Source organism: Nymphaea colorata, chromosome 9, assembly GCF_008831285.2.
Source record: "Nymphaea colorata isolate Beijing-Zhang1983 chromosome 9, ASM883128v2, whole genome shotgun sequence".
Taxonomy (NCBI): Eukaryota; Viridiplantae; Streptophyta; class Magnoliopsida; order Nymphaeales; family Nymphaeaceae; genus Nymphaea; species Nymphaea colorata.
This window is the reverse complement of record NC_045146.1, coordinates 24,537,716-24,554,994: the sequence shown is the minus strand read 5'-3', so window position 1 is coordinate 24,554,994 and position 17,279 is coordinate 24,537,716. Positions and strand designations below refer to the sequence as shown.

Sequence of the window (17,279 nt, the reverse complement as noted above, 5' to 3'; positions counted from 1 at the left end):
TTTTTTTACCGGATTTATGACCCACATATGAGCACCTTGGACTATCTTGACCACCTGTAAGAGTTTTTATTGTTATAATTATTATTATTACTATCATGAGTCGCTTTGACCAAGGAAGATCCCAAGAGAGCGGATTTAGGTCGTTACTCATGCCATATAACTTTTCTTAAATGTGTACGTCCCATTTACTTATTTTTCATTTATTGAAAAGTGAGGATGTGCATGAGTTAAGATTTCACAGGTTTGAACATCGATTTTGATGAACAGATTATGCAATCTGGTGCAAAACAAAAACGAAGGCATAGTTGTACGAGTGTAATAGGGGATATTGATGGATGATTGGAACCGGTTTGAAATCTTTAGGGTTCCCTTTTTGCAAAATGATATCAAGCCTCAGCTTTTTTTATTAGTGACTTCATATATTTAACCGTGCGAGAAAAAGAATGTAGTTTAATGAAGCATGTTATATATATATTAGGGAGTTTGTAGTTCAAAATGTGAACGCTCTTGGTGATTTAAAAAGATAATTTTGGAAATAAATACTTTTGAATTAACAATTGGATTATTTAAAGATTGATCCTTACCAAGTTTACTCATGTGAATAGCGTCTGTACAGTCGAATTGGTCTAAGAAGGCAATAAATTCTGGCATCGAAAAGATACACAAATCTAGTCCTCATGTTTGGGCTTTTATTGCTGAAAAGTGGGAACACGATAAATGGTGCACTTTTCTCTGCACAAGTTCTCACAACTTGGTAATTGCACTTACAATTGATAAACATTTAGTATCTGGAAAGTCGTTTAAACAAACTTTCCTGAGACTCAAATTGAATTTAGAGAGCCCAGTTTTCAACTAATCTCAAATCGCTATATACAGGCTGCTAAAAATGGTCATAGACGCGCCCAATTCACAGATGAACAGATGACTGCAGCATCTAACAACAACAACAAGAATAAGATTGTTGGTAGAAGATCGACGGTTTTGTTTCGAAAAGCAGGGCTGTTCTAGGCCCATGTTAGATTATTCCAATAGACGCACTCCGACCATCAAGCAATTGACCTCCTACTCGAAATAATCTCAACTGGATAGAGCTCGACCTGCTTACATAAAGCCATTCAACTTTGGCAAGAAGGGTGTTCATATCTGCTTGATGCATAAAAGTTTTGAGACCCATACTCCAAACTTCATCAGTTTCGAAGAGAGAGAGAGAGAGAGACCATAATCTCATTTCTCTTTTGTCCGTCGTTGTTTTCTCTAGTTGTCGTATATTTCGAACTTGAATTATTGAGTAGCCGAATTCTCCAGAGTTGTGAATTTTTCTTTTCTTACATTTCACTTGAAACTCTGCTTTTATTGATTATCTCCGAATAGGATCTATGCTTCTAAGTTTTTCCCACACCAAAAAGTTTCGTCCGGTTATTGATTATGTTCCAAGTCCAAATAATATCATTAGTTGCCCATCACAACCAATAAATTACTGCCAATTGAAAAACATAATATGGAAAAGTTGGAGTTGCAGAATTGTTGTATTCTAAACTGAAGTTTCGACAGTCAGTAAATGTTCTGTCTGCACAAACAATAAATAAATAAATAAGTGCATTTTTCAGATTGTGGCCAATGGTGGGGTCTTCAAACGAAAATTCCTCTCAACGTCTATAATCTCATATCTGCAAACAATGTCCAGTGGTTCAGGTGACAGACGCAGCCAGAGCCTATGAATTAAATAATGATGGAATCCATGTCCTGCTCTCTTGCTCCCCAAAACGCTCTGCGGAGGGTAGGCTTCCTGCCTTTGTTGAATTAGAAGAAAGAAAACAAAGGATCAAAGAATCAAAAAACAAAGCTTCCACAATTACCAACCAGAATTTGTGGAAGAGAAAAAACTGGAGCCCACATCTGCAGGCAGCAGAGGACTACCCACGATCAGCTGTAATACTACAGCAAAAAATTATCAAGAAAAACCCACTCTAGAGGCCTCCTCCTGCGTCCCTCCAAGCAGTTTCTTAACCAGCAAAGCCATCCTCGTCTGTTTGGGATAACATGAACTTTCGAAATAACAGAACTGTCCTGTTGGGATACACAGCCTTTCAGTAATCGACGAGGAGAAGATATCTGAATTTCTCCAGAAAGGAACTCGATAGCAAGCACAGCAATCTTATCTCCTTGATTGTTAGGAGAAAAAAAACTGGATACTCACCTCTCCTGGACGCATGTCTGCTCTCTAGCGCTTCTACCATTTTCTTAACACTTCACACCTTGCATTAAAATGGATCAGATCTGCTCAGTGGCGACCAGAAAAATTTAATTGAGGGTCGGCACTTCATTATTTAGAGACTGCCCTTCAGTGTATTTTTCAGGGAATCTGGTACCAACTTGTTTTTCAAAAAATTTAGTCCGGCTTTGACTTTTTGGCAAGCAATCAATCAGTGGCAGAGCCCGAAAGATTTTTGTTGGAGGGGCACTCAATTCACAGATTTTTCATATCAAAAGGGTACTCGTATATACAATAAAGCAAATATTTGAAGATGTTAATGTGGTCATAAAGAAGCATTGAGAGGGGCCCTATATATATATATATATATATATATACATAGATATATATATATATAATATAGTAAATATTTGAAGATGTTAGTCTAAAAATAAAGAAGCGTTGAGGGGCTGGCGTCAGCAACTGCCCACACGAGCATATATGTCACTTTATCCAATGGGTTTAATTGCGTTGAATCTGAACCAAGTGTGGTGATCTAATCTCCGATCTTAAAACCTAAATCCGAGAATCTGAAATCGCCTCTAATCTTAGAAGCGAGAGATGCCAAACAGAGTCTTAGCGCTGTGAGCGTTTGTTTCATAGGGGACATGCGGCCAGAAGGAGCTTACCTTCAGTTGAAAGTTCAATGTCTGCAATCTGCTGCTACAGCACACCAGAGAATGGTAGTTGAGACTTTATTACAGCAAGTAAACCAGATCATCAAAACCAATGTACTCGTAATAGAAACCCACCTTCTTTTTATAGATTGCCAATTTGAAAAGCAAAAGGAATGCGTTTAAATCAAAGTTGCGCCACATAATTGCCAGTCTATTACTGATCTTGTTGATCTCATCGTACATTAGAAGATCTCTCTTTTTTTTTTTCTCCGAAAGATTTTGAAGGAACATCAGTCCAAGTCTACTGATATTTTGTAACTAATGATTTCAAACAATTCCCCATGCAACACATGAGAGCTTTATTTCCACTACCAACCGTGCTAATTTATCCATTCCTCAGAAAGACACACCTTAGCACTGTTGGAATGTAAAAGGAGGTCGGAGTTAATTCGACTCTGAAAACTAGTTTTCATGGTCTCAAGAAACTTCCAGTAACTACAAAACAATCTAAAGCAGCCGATGATTCTAATAACAGGCCCTCTGAAAAGTGTAACTTGCTTCTAACAGTGGTTAGTGGTACCACTGTCAAGCAAGCACAATTGCTTTCATGGAGGCATAGGAGAAGAAAGATCGAGGAATCTCACGGAAAAGTACAAGAGTCGGCGAAACCGGGACCCCCATAGACATGGGTAGGCATGCTGGCCCAATAGAAGTGGCCCTTCACGCGCTCCTATTGGCCTTATTTGTGGCCCTAATGAGACTAGATATAAGCGTCCAAAAGCAGCTACAGATGATTCTCTGCGGATGAGAGACCGATCTGCAGGACATGGCCTGGCATCACATGAGAAGAAAAAGTTGATGGAATCCGTCGAACTTACACTCTTGATAATGGGTAGTCCAACTCACTGCTTCAGCTTATGCAATTCAAAGTTTCCCAGCTATATTTCTATATTGTGGATGTCACGAAATTTCAGGTGAAAGGTGGATTTGTGAGGGAGCTGTATTTCAGGGATTGCTATTTAAACTTTTGTCACAACCCAAGTGAGATATTGAAAAATTTTAGGTAAAAGCCAAGCATTGGAAACTGCAACCGGCGAGCAACTTGGTTCATATGGTAAATTTTTTGCAGAAAGTCCTATCGTGCACGTGGGCAGTATCACATGGTGGCAACCTTGTAAACAAGCATGTCAGAGGCGATTGCTTCATGTAAAGAGAGTGGAAGTTAATGCTCAGTTGTGGTCAAATCTTGACTGTTTGGGTGATCAGGTTACTCTACCATCAGAAAAGAGTTCAAACTTTTGAAACTTTCACCTAACCTTTCGTCAGCCTGTTTTGGTGCTTTGAAGTGCTGCCCTCACTGTGTTTCAGCTTGCATAGGAATTGATCAGTGGCAACCCTCAGGATTTCAAATCTGGACTATTCATGTTGAAGAAAGACAACGTAAGGTTTGAAAAGGTTTACCATATGAAATTAGCTGGAAAAGGTCGCTCTCTGAAACCGTTTCCTGGCATATTTTTATAAAGTAGGTGCCGTTTCGCAGTTCACTTTATCAGATCCAGATTGAAAGCGGGCCACTGCAACAGCAGATTACGACTGATTGGATATTGCCTTCATGCCTGGAAACTCAACCGGACTTCGATGTACAAAATACAACTCGTTCCTAAGTTCTTGAACAGTTATGTTCAGATATGCATTGCAATTGGTAAGAGAAGCCAATGCCAAGTTTGAATTCGATAATTAATCAAATTCAGATCACGTTACTGACTCTGAACAATAAATTGCGTTTTTGGTTCAGAGATTAAATAAAGCACAAACACCTGAAATCCCTGGAACCCCCAGAATGCCACGTCCGATTCCTAAAGAATTGCATCAACTAATGGGAGTAGGGTCTAACTCAGCCTTTTGGCTCCCTCTGGCAATCCACATGCCTCCATCTTGGTAACAGTGAAAGAATTCATCTTCCTCACTAAAATAATGTGGCTAGAAACCGTAAAGGTAAACCTTGCTAAACGCAAAGTTAAGATAGTTTATCGAATTAGTATGGAAAGCAGAGGTAGGCTCATCAACTCACTTGACAGCTTAGGTGAGCCAGATTCGCACACCAAGCCCTCGCTTACACCAAACAGGTTAGAGTTTGTAGGCTCCGGGTTTTGGTAGGGGGGAAGTTGCCTGTCACTAGAATTAGCGCAACAAAAAACTGCAAAATCCCATACTTAATCCAACTATTTAGCACTAATGCGAAGAGAACTATAATCCTTTATGTCAAAAGCGACATATCATCTGTAAAATAAGTTTCCCATGAAAAATCAAATGCGTTAGTATCATTGTTTTAGCAAGTGAAAAATGTACAAGTGCCCGTGAAGCAGCCTGGTTCAACCAGTTATGCACCGAAAGAGAAGACTAGGACTTCTTAGAAAGGCTTTCGGCAAATTCATTATTGATGAATAGCACAAGTAATCTGCCGAAGGCACAATGTCAGCTTAGTAATACATGTAGCAGCATTGGTATTGCATCAAGAGTAGTGATCCAGTTAGAGTAATGCAAGGTCTGGCAGCGTTACAAGGCCAGCAGAAACGGGGCAGTCCGGAGTTTGGTAATGACTGCTTGTGGCATTTATTTAGCTATTGAGAACGTTGAACTCGTCATGTGAACTGGTTTACTGAAAATTGTTCTTTCAGAATCACTTTTATCTGAAGAGACCAATTTATCCACGAATGTTGAATATACTACATGGGCTGGCTGCCTTTTAGTAAACGAATGAGTTCCATTCTTCCTTGAGTACCCATTTTTTCATTGCCACCAGCTTTTTTTCTGCCTACACCTCTAAAACCATCCTGACAAGGGAATGAGATAATTCTCAACATTGTGCAATAGATTAAGAAATAGAAGTAAACAAAGATGCTTTGTATAGTAATTCCAAGGGTGATTTGGATAAATGATTTTTGCATCTTGTACTCTATGAGAACTAGTGATAATCTCCCCATGAAGGCAGTGCTTGAATAAGTTCTCCAAAACAAAGATACGCAAAGTTGAGCAATTGGAAGACTAGAACTGTCCTACGATATGGCTGGCCCAATCTAGGGAGTTAAGTTCGTGGGCATAAAAAAGCATGAGATGGATTTTAAGAAGGAAAAATAAAGTTCAGAACATGACAATAGTTACCTCTATGATGCCATCCTCAGTACTGAAACAATTAGCATGTTTCAACATAGAAGATGCTGGCAGCAATCTCCTGGGGCATGAGACAGACTGTTAGAAACGCACAGTAACAAATTAATTAGAAAGAGGCAATGGATAAGTTTAACCTTCTAGGCTTATCAACATCAGGGTGTACATTTGAACAGTCAGTCTTTTTCGTTTCCAGTATCTTAACATGGTGCATTGCCCTTGCGACACTTGAAGCCATGGCAATAGCATGCAAATCTTCCTGCCTTGATGTGTCTGTCCTTGTTTCTCCTTTGGGCTTTATGCCTTCATTTTCTAGTGCTTGCTTATGAATTAAAGCAAAGCAATATCTGCATTCAACCAGAGTGCAGTGTATACAGTTCAGAATGAATCCGTATCAGGATCCTGAAGGTTGTGAAGGTAAAGTCCTATGGATTTAAGAGTATAAGATTGCATGGAAGTTTGCGATTGTCATTTAAGAGAATGATAATTCAGAAAAAGGAGGCTTCAGATACAGAAGGCCCACTGGTTTCACAGAACAAGAAAAAAGGTAAAGCCCTATGGATTCAAGAGTATATCGTTACATGGAAGCTTGTCCTTATCATTTAAGAGAACGATAACTCAGTAAAAAGAGGCTTCAGATACAGAAGACCCATTGTTTCCAGAGAACAAGAAAACAATTTAAATGGAAGTAACTGAAAATTTAAAAAAAAAAAAAAACTGCTTCTCTAAATACATATCTCCCACAGTAAAAACCTCTGGAAGACACGATCTATGAAAGGCTTCCTTCCTACTTCGGGCAACCTGCTGTAAGCTAACAACATAAACATGGTTTAAGAGTGAAACTTTCCCGTCCCTGTGTGACATTAGCATTATTACTAGAACAACTTGCACTGTGTGATTGATCTATCATCTAAGTCTAGTTATTGCATCTTGGATATAGGTTATAAACGTGAAATGTAATAACCAAGATTTCAATAATTGAGTGTTTATGTGAAGCATGTGATCCATCTACAGAAGTACCTACCTCAAACAATATGACTCGTCCTTTGACCATCTGGTGTCACTGTCCATCTTGTCAATTTTTTCACCATATTTATTAGCAAGAGCAGAGATCTTGGACATGCAATGTTTGTCATTTTTCCATAGTCCCTTCTGGAGATCATTCATGGTGATGCCAGTCAACTCCTAAAAATGGTAAGAGCAGTATATCAAAAAAAGGCTTCCGAGTTGTATCCTACTAGTAGAAAATTTTGTTCAGCTATAAAAATGATGGATTACTTACCTCTAATAATCTCCCAATGGGACCAGCACATTCATTGGATGATATATCTGAATTACAAATTGACTGCACAGTTTAGCAAATAGATAATAGGTCAGAGATGCATATATTTGTGTAACAAGGCATCAAAAGTTGGAGATGTAAGACGACGCATAAGAAGCTCTGAAGAGAACAAACAGAACAGTGCAAGCATAACAGAAAATAATTAAGCGTATAAGATATAACAGCATGGACACATAAGATGCTAAATAAGTTCACATCTCCACAGCTACTTCAGATTGTTTAAGATTACAAATTACATAACTTGGAACAACCACTGGAGTCAACTGTAATTTTTTAATGTAAAGCAACAGCAACTATATAAAGCGGAAAAGAAACTAACCGCTGATTCTGTCGTTAAGGATAAACAAGGTTCACAAGCAATTGCCACAGCATCACTATGAGAACTTGATTCTGAAAAAGGGACGTCTACCAGAATAGTTAGCATGGATCGTGAAAATTTTGCACTGAATGGGAACTAAAATTTTCCTTAAATTAGTTTGACATGCCAAACCCTATGCTTCTCCAACATGACATCACTGACATGGATGGATAGCAACAGGTACAAGGCAACACCGGTTTCCCAAATCAAACCTGTTGGAATGAAATATTTTACCCCTTTTTACAAGATTGTCAACAAATGTCTCTGTGGAGAAAGAGTTCAGGCAATCAAAACCTGAAGCTGATGACATCATAAGTGGAATAACTGTTGCCGGAATGTCTCCATCTTTGTCTTTTGTCATGTACTGCTTCTGCAGCAGCTTTTCGTGATTCAGACTTGACTGTAGCTCTGTACTTGCTGCTCCATTAGGCTGCATACCATGTGCAAACGTGAGAGCACCAAGCTTTCAGGATTTCAAAACCTGTCGTCCACAAATTAGCATCTGATATTCTTACCTGAGCATTGAAACCATCAATTATTTCATCCACTGCACCCTCGGAAGTAACAGTTGCTTCCGTTGATCCCATCTGGAGAAACACAAACAACTCATGCTTGAAATTAACACAGTATATAAGAAGCCATGGAGACTTCAAAATGGATCTTCAACTTTGATGGCGTGGTGCAACTGTAGTTTGGGAAATGATTTAAGGAATACAACAAATATACCTACCACGAAGGATATTTCACCAGCCTGGCCAGCAGAATACCCAGAGTTGACGTCATAAGAGATACGGTGAGCAGCATTCGGGCAAGGCGAAGGCGGCGAAGGTGTAGGAGTTACCTGCAAAAATGAAAGTAAAATTTGTGCTAAGGTATTCCATCATTGGGGCAGATGGAATTGTCTTCTTGCAGTCAAAACAAAAACGGGAAGTCTCCCACCTTCAATGCATGCTCATCCATTTCCTTCTCCACAGAGAAGCCACGGGCAACATTAGCATCATGAGGCAAAGCACCAAGTGAATTTGGCTGACTATTGCAACAAAAGTCAATGGAATCGACCTCAACTGGATTAGGTACACTACTTGAAATTTTAGTACAAGTGCACGAAGCTTTCAGATCGAGTAGTTCTTTCTCCATTTCTAGGACTCGGCTTCTTTCTTTCTCAAAGTTTGCCTTAAGATCATTTAGCGCATTCTCTGATGCCTGAAAAGAATAGGTAAAAGGAATAAGCTCCAGCGAGACTCTCAGTCTTCTACTGAAGTGTCAAGATGCAAGAGGCATTTGTCACGTCTTGCCAAACGGATCCAAAACACTAATATAAATGCAAATATAACCGCTTAAAAGTTTCAAAATATCGAGAAGCACCTGAGTTGTATTTCAAGTTTTTAGGCACATTTAGATAGATATCTTGCTTAAATAAAAGGTGAGCCCAGTAGAAATGAAGGTTAGAGAATTAAAGCAGTTGAAATTTAAAGAAAAAAATGAAAATCGAAAAAGGGGCTCTAGCTATGTAAAATGATACACAAATTTCAAATTTCTGCTTAAAAGAGGCTTTTTCTTTACATTGTTTGAGCAGATTCAACTTTTTAAAGTCGTGAAGTTGAGTTTAAACGAATACACAAACGTTACCACCAATTTCTCTTTGTACTCCTTCAGCACAGTCCATAAAGCCCTGCAGAACTTCGGCATTGCATGCTCTATTCTTGAACTATTACGTAGATCATTGTTGCGGACATGCTGACTGCCATTAATGTCTGAATTCAGACCAGCAGTGACGCATGAAGTTTCGGCGATAGGCTCTATCAGCTTTGAGGACCCATCTAAAAATGTTGCGGAAGTGTCAGAATGCAGATACATACTAGGAAAACTGAAAGTGAGCGGAAACGATATTACCTTTATGAGAATCATCACGCTCACTGCTACCACCACAAACTTGTACCATCTAAAGCAATAAAGCATCCCCCACCCCCCAAGACCACAAGAACAAGAGAGATGTAAGCTTCACAAAAACTAAACACGTCATCTCATCAGGTGAAAAAGGAAAAAATTACACATTTCTCATACTACGGGAAAATTAAGCATGGCAACCAGTAACTTCAAAAGATACTAAAGAAGAAGATTAGTGAAATGAAATATCACTTAATCAAAGCGTTGGAGAACATATTTGATACCATATTTGAACCAAGGTCATTGCATTTTCTTCTTTTAGGTAACTCAGACTTGTATAATGCACCAATTTGTCTTTTCTTCTTATCAACATTTTTCCGTTCTTCCATATTATCAAACCTAGGAATACCAAACGTGGAATGGAAAGGACATTTAGAAATCTGCCAATGACAGAAACCAAGCAGTCAAGCACAAAAAATAGTTGTAATTTGTAAAATCTAGACAAATAATTCAGTTAAGATCAAGTGTGTTCAGCTATGTGTGAAACAAGCTTCGACCAATACCCTTAAAAGAGGGATAGAAGTACATAATAAATTAGATTACCCAATCGTGTCAAAGAAAATCCAAATGGTTGATTTCTTGTATTTCGGTAAACCATAGTCAGAAATATAGCTTTCAGGTTCTTTCTGCGAGCTTTTAATCAGGTATTAACCAGAATCCAGAAACTTTTTTCATGGGAAACCTTTCAAATTCCAAAAACCATAAAAAAATAACCAAAGAATTTATGCAATAATGGCTGTCGTACTCATTTTCTCACAAAAGCACTCTAAAAATTTAAAATACTCATAAAAAGTTGAAGAAAGAAAAAAAGCAAAGCTTAACGTATAATAAAAAAATCATTTAGAACAAATTCAGGAACATAACGTGATATTTTCACAACAAATAAAAGTTGACAATATTTGCAAGATATTGCAATAAATTCCTTTTTTTGTTCTTTTATGACACTGGCACGATATCTCAGAAATTTCTTGGACATTTGTGAGCACCATCAAAACACTATTTACAATGTTAAGTCTCTTTTGTCTTTTTAAATATCAAAACATTTTAGTAAAATGCCAGCAATAATGAGTTTATTTTGCTGAATCATTTATCAACCAAGTCTTCAATTATTCACATAAAAATCACACAGAGATATTTTTATGGGAACCATGCCAACAAAAGAATAAGGTGGATGTTGATGATAAGTGCAACAAACTGGGGCTTTTAGAGTTACCTGATCCTCATATAAGGTGAGGCTTGTCTAAGCAAAAAGGATGTATCACCATAATCATCCTCTGTAGGGCCAGCAGTCAAGATCTATAAATTCGGGGGGAAAAAAAAAATCATTTGAAAGATTTGGTTCGCAAAAAATTGGAGTAAAAACATTATGAAACAGAATAAACTGCAGGTGCACATAAACCAAAAAGGTAGCATCAGAGAAAACAAGCGATGCAACATCCATCCATCTATAGAAAACCATATGCAGTAATTATTAACGTCGATAAATAAACTTCATCAATTAACAATTAAATAATGGGTGACTGAACGGAAGAATAAACTTAACGAGAATAACTCGAAATGCCACTTAACCAAAACAAAGTACGTACTTGACGAGGACGACAAAGGAATGGAAACAAGAGATTAGAAAGTGAAATGCCAACATCAAGGGGAATACTGCAGCTTAAAGCAGAGAAAGCACAAGTAATTTCACAAACTTAGTGAAACAGGAGCAAGTTTATCAGAGACGTAAATAAGAATTCTCACAAGGTCGAAATTGAGGGATTCATACATACTTAGGCCATTGTGGCCGACTAATCAAGCACAAAGAAGCCAGTGGCTTGTAATATAACAAATGGATGATTTGCAAGTCATGCTAACTTTCAAAGAAATTCCTAGTGTTTATCTCTGTGGTCTTGCATAACAAACTCTGAGCCTGAACAGCAAGGGTCTTTAACGTTGCAATAATAAAGAAAGGTGATTTAAAGTTTGAACTAAATATATACATGCTATACTTTGTCACATTATTTTGAATTTCTTGAGATAACTTCCAGCAATAATTCTGTGGTTCGTTCAATATATCATAGATATTAATGAGTATGGTAAAAGCACCTTGATAATGATGAAAGGGGAAAGAACAAAAGAAGGGCATAGTTGAAAATTAGTAAGAAATAAGAATATGTATTTCAGACCAAATCAGCATGATAAAAATTAAAAAACAAATATGAGTTATTTGACTGATGTATTTAAAGTTCTAAACATACCAAAGCCATACGCTTCTTGGCTTCCATGTACTCCCTCAAGTATCTTGTCAACTGTATGTTTAAAAAAATTATCAATAAAGTTGTTCAAAGCAAAGGAAGAAAAAGGGTCCATAGTGCCAAGATGATATACAAATGAATAACAGAAAATAATATACCAAGCTGCAATGAAAATGCTTTTGCAGTTGCTTTTTCCGATTTTGCTGATGTTCAAGGATGGCCTTTGAAAGAAAAAATAAAGAAGAAAAAGTGTAAGATGGAAAAAGTTAACCACAGACATGTAAAAGCTAAGTACACCCCAAAAAATGAGTTTGCATACCCTTAAGCATTGGCCTAAAACCATAGATGTGTTGTTGATGAAACCACTTTGCAACAACCTCTTCCCCTGTACATAACGATTAATAACCCACTCACTTAGAATTGTCAAACCCAAGTCAAATATATTGCACCAACAAAATATACAGCTGAAATCACAGAATTGTAGAACCCGAGTCAAACATATTGTACCAACAAAATATACAGCTGAAATCTTAAGTGTCATCCTTAAAGCAAACTTATTCAAATTAAATGGCATACTATTTCAACAAACATTCCCAAGGTCACAAATGTGCTCATTGGTCAGTTTTCATAATTAATCAATCTGCACGAGAAAGGAGCCACATGATTAAGTTGATCACTAATGGGCAGTGACTCTTAACTCTTAAGATTCTATAAAGATTTCAAGTTTAAAATTGTGATGGATGCTTATTATGTTATTTTGAATCTCTGATTTCTTATTTTTGTATGTGTTGTTGATACACATGAATGTTCCTTATGTATGATGATCTTTTTTATATTGAATATATTTTTCTTGATTTCTGAATTTTTTGTTTATTTTTTTCGGATTTTTTTATTATTTTTTCTATTTTTTCTGATTTTTTAATACTTTTTAACTTAAAAAAATAATTTTACGATACGCTACGTTACGTTTGTGATATGTTTCGATACGGCGTATGGGTCGGCCCAACATATACGCATTAAGCTACAGCCTACACCTTTTACAACATTGTTTTCATGTACTAAGATTGAGTCTAATTTGATTCTTACATTTTTCATGAAGCATCTGATGTTCATAAATCACAAGCTGTTGATTTATCATTTGTCTCCGGATTTGAATTTTATATATTTCTAGGTAATTAAACTAGCCAACATGATATAGCCAAATAATACTAAAATAGTAAAATATTATCTTGTAGTTCAAAAGTTTGAGGTCGGCAAACTCAGGCACTTTAGGAGTTCACTTACTTGAGGCTCCAGTCAAGTCCCATCTGAATGAACAATAGTGTCCATTCAGTTATGACCAAACTAAACAGAGTCAACGTTTTTTACTTGGCCAAGTCAACCAAATTTTATTCTTGACTTAGTTGAATGAATTTACTAGCTGAGTCATATGAATTTAGTAATCATGAAGCATTTTATCCATTATTTTCAATTTATATTTATATTTTTTATGTACACTGAACAAGCAGCATGATCAATGTTTTGTTTCCACATATTATCATTGCGAGTAATAAAATGCTTATATGTTAATTTATGAGCTTATATTAAAACACTTAAATTTTAAATACATAAGACAGAAGATGAGTTTGTCCCATTCCAGAAACACAAGGCATCAGATTAGGAATTCTGCCAGGTCATGGAGGAGAAGGAGAAGCAAAAATCCACCTAGGCATGAAGGAGAAGAACCATTTGCTATCAACGTTGGAGCCAAACATAGAACATCTCTATGCAATTGGTTATAAAAATTAAGAAGAAAATCGAAGTTGAGAACCTGATTTCCTGTTCTTCGTTCTCTTTCAGCACCAGCCAGGTCAGCAACAGTCAGAACAGCAACTTCTGAGGTATCATCTCCAGTAACCAGTTCCGAACCTCTACGAATGTTCGTAATGCATTGTGACCGACTGCAGTTACAGCACAAGTGCACAAATTAAGCAAGAACTAAACCATGAAAGAGGAAAACTCAAACATAAGCTTGGCCTACAACTAGAGTTAGTAGTTATGCAACAGCAAACAGGTATAAACTCCCATACTTGTAAGTCGTAATGCTATAAAATGCACATAAATCCAAGCAGGAGGAGAATAAGATTGTGCCGAAACACTTGAGAGATGAGAAGTCAAAACAATGTTAGTACTTGACCATTTATGTTAGACTGTCCTTCGCATATACCAAAAAGTATTTATATCAGGTGACTATCCACTATGTATGGAATCTTCAATACTTGGCATGTCAGGCCGTAGCTTGTATAGGTGTCAAAGAATTCGTAAAAAGGAGCACTATAGGTCATCCAAAGAAGTGTCAATGTTGATGTAGAGCACCACATGGTGCGATGAAGATATGACCAACCTCTTAGCTATTTCACAGGGTGCCCCGCATCTCATATAGAAATTTTGTTGGAAACAGAATAAAATTGGTTATATCCCCTTAACTTCAGCCACATGCTTTTGATACTGGAATAGGAAAGCCCAGTCAGACTCCCCGAAGAAACTCTTTAAATGTACCACTTTTCTACCTTTAGGTGTTACTGGATCTTGTTTTCCATGTCACGAGGAGAAGCATGTCATGCAGAATGCCTTTTGCATTGTTCCTTGGGACCTAATATAGGACTTAAACGCAAGAACTAGAGCATGCTATGCTACTAATCTTTCCCATTGAACTACTCAAGCAGTCTAGCATCATGTAGGGTTAATAAGGGTATAAAAAAAATTAAATAATATTCAGAAAAAAAAAAGGAACTTTATGCAGCATGTCTGGACTGTCAATAACTTAATATCGTTCCTTGGGACCTAACGTAGGACTTAAATGCTTAAACAGAGCATGCGAAGCTAGTCTAGTTTCCCATTGAGCCACTCAAGCATCATAAAGGGTTAATAATGGTATAACAGAATTTTACATCACGACATTCCAAAAAATAAAAGAACTTTATGCAGCATGCCTAGACTGGCTGTTTGCATTTGTCGCTGCAGTAGTGCGCCTTAACATTCCACGGCTGATTGTAGACTCTGCTTGTGCGATATTTTCCACTCTGAACTGCATTTCAACACTGTAGAGTATGAACAAAATGAAAAATTGACCATTGGAAAAAACGTAGAATAAAGGATTAAATCCCACCTCTTGAAGGCCTCTAATGCAGGAAGACTGCTGGAGGGAGAGTTCATTCCCACCTTGAAGTAGATCATATATCCTTTCTCCTCTTCCTTGCTCGGACGAAATTTCAAACATTGAGATATAGTAAATGCTGGATGATTCATGAATGAAGGGTTAGGGACAATAACTCCATAAGATATACCAAAAGGACTCAATAGAATGATCAATTCCCTTGTATTGCAGGACACCATTCAAATTTCAAACAACTACATACCTTCTTATTAACAAGGAATTTCAATTTTCTTACATACTCAGATACAGGAACTTCAATTCAACGTATATGCAGATACCTAGACAGACCAAATACACAAAACCATATAGAGTATGCAGGAAACAAGCATTACGAGAGACAAAATACTTCCTGATTTCCCTTTTCAATCAGTTCACCGATTCTGATAGAAGATTAAGAAAAATAAAGTCCTACTGGATTCTCTCCAAGAGAGAACAAATAAAGACAGACCCACTTTCCACTTTTTAGATTTCCAATTGATCATACCGGTGATCTTAAAATCCAACCAGCTAGAAGTGGGCAATTCATAAGCCAATATGTTGCTGGTTCTTTTCACTATAAGAGGTTGTGAATGAAAATTAACGAAAACGAAAAAGATCAACAATTTACTGTTCATAACTTCGTATCACATATTCATAATGCAGGGCAACAGAATACATGTATTTCGAAAAACTAAAAATTTAAAAGAAAAAATGTTGCTCAGAATAATCAAAGAAAAGAAGTCCTTGTTCAGAGATACTTTTCCTGTTCAACAGATTAATTGACAAAAAAATGAAAAGAAAGGAAAACATGGTTGCGATGCAGGTGCATTCTGCAAGCTGCAATAGCCTCAAAATACGGATTTCGCAAACCCAATCTATTTAAATTCAACAACGGAGAACTGATGTTACATAGAAACGGGAGCATATTATGAGCTACCTAAATGTATATAAAGTTGGCTAAGAAGCTAATGCCGTTTTGCAATCAAGTAGTGTCTAAAGATTGAATGAAAACATAAATACTCCATTAGAAGAGAACAATTCAACGCATTGATTTCTAGGTAACATTTTCAGATTTGTCAATTTCAGAAGCGGACAAAAGAAAGTCGAGCAAAAGAGAAAGTGTTCACCATACCTAGAATGCCTAAAAAGCTCCTTAAGAGCCAGAGGAACCAAGCCAGGCTTATCAGGAGCCCCGAACACCGTATGCGTCTTGCCCGAACCCGTAGGCCCCATTGCGACCAGAAGCCGACTACTCCCTCCCAGGAAATCCAAAACGAGAGGTTGCATCACCCTCCCGTAAACCTCAACCTTACATTAACCGAAAAAATTGGAGGGATCAAACAGGAATATCCTCGAAAAATCATTACAGTTTCTAGTCCGCAGTCCAATCGACCAAAAGAACAGCAAGAATTCTTTTTGGAAATGCGGAAACCATATACCTGAGAAGATTCAGGTTGGAAAACGTGGCTGAATCCGTCGAACGTCTCGTTCTTTATTCGTTTAGGGTCAACGAGCGAAGCTGGTGCCGTTAAAGTGACCGATCTGGAATCGTTCACGATCAAGCAGACGCGGTCCCCTTCCTCCTTCGATCGCCTCCTGGTGCAGGCGGCATTTTTCTTGGTCTTCGACTCCTTTGGCGGCCGAATGCGGAGGAAGACACGGAGAGTGTCTTCATCAGCGGGCGACTCGGAAGGCTTCTTCTGAAATGGTTTCTGGACCTCCTCAACCGATGGTGGGCTCTGGAGGTTGGCTTGGATCGGGCGCAGAGGAGGACGATCGGTGGCAGAGGAGGAGGAAGGGATGAGGACTTCCGGGGGCCTTGATGCAGGCGTCTTGGCCTTGCGAGGAGGGTTTCGCCTCACCGTGAGCGGAGGGCTCACGAATTCCATCTTCGCGATCCACTCACTCCGAATAGCACCAGAGATGCAGAAGCTCTCTCTCTCACTCACTCTCTCACCCTCTCTCGCTCTCTCTCTCTCTCTCTCTCTCTCCTGCACCTGAGTTTTGAATTTTGGCATATTTGAGCGCGCCGCGGTGTTTTGGGCGGGAGGAGTGAGAAACGACGCAGATTCTCGCTTTTCTGTTACAGTCCAAATTTTAGTCTATAATCACAGAAAGGACCTCGTACTTGTGAATTTTTCCATACGCTCTTTTGCTTATGATTTTAGGAACACAATACAAGCC

At 38.0% G+C, this 17,279-nt stretch overlaps 1 protein-coding gene across 3 annotated transcripts; it reads right to left on the bottom strand.

The window, feature by feature from the left end:
* Window positions 1–5,147: 5,147 nt before the first annotated feature.
* LOC116260122 (kinesin-like protein KIN-6) lies at window positions 5,148–17,084 on the bottom strand. Of its 3 annotated transcripts, none has more exons than XM_031638216.2 (22): window positions 16,535–17,084; window positions 16,228–16,403; window positions 15,069–15,195; window positions 14,893–14,987; window positions 13,731–13,860; window positions 12,240–12,305; window positions 12,079–12,141; window positions 11,924–11,974; window positions 10,897–10,979; window positions 9,908–10,022; window positions 9,630–9,678; window positions 9,366–9,556; window positions 8,676–8,939; window positions 8,467–8,577; window positions 8,252–8,323; window positions 7,971–8,166; window positions 7,698–7,768; window positions 7,319–7,381; window positions 7,061–7,221; window positions 6,174–6,383; window positions 6,031–6,100; window positions 5,148–5,702 (listed from the first exon to the last, which is right to left on the bottom strand). In XM_031638216.2, exons 1-22 carry the CDS (start codon window positions 16,982–16,984, stop codon window positions 5,595–5,597), a joined length of 2,922 nt encoding a protein of 973 aa, XP_031494076.1. In that variant the 5' UTR covers window positions 16,985–17,084; the 3' UTR covers window positions 5,148–5,594. The 3 variants fall into 3 exon arrangements, with proteins under 3 accessions (XP_031494076.1, XP_031494073.1, XP_031494074.1); XM_031638213.2 differs by having other exon boundaries at window positions 7,698–7,783; window positions 8,031–8,166; window positions 16,535–17,076; XM_031638214.2 differs by having other exon boundaries at window positions 8,031–8,166; window positions 16,535–17,076.
* Between the last annotated feature and the right edge of the window lie 195 nt (window positions 17,085–17,279).

Bases quoted from the DNA above. Each gene is read 5' to 3' on its own strand.
- LOC116260122 (XM_031638216.2), bottom strand. From the start codon at position 16,984: ATGGAATTCGTGAGCCCTCCGCTCACGGTGAGGCGAAACCCTCCTCGC. The intron at 12,142-12,239 runs GTATGCAAACTC...TTTCTTTCAAAG, and splicing joins TTTTAGGCCAATGCTTAAGG to GCCATCCTTGAACATCAGCA. The intron at 11,975-12,078 runs GTATATTATTTT...TTAAACATACAG, and splicing joins AGCATTTTCATTGCAGCTTG to TTGACAAGATACTTGAGGGA.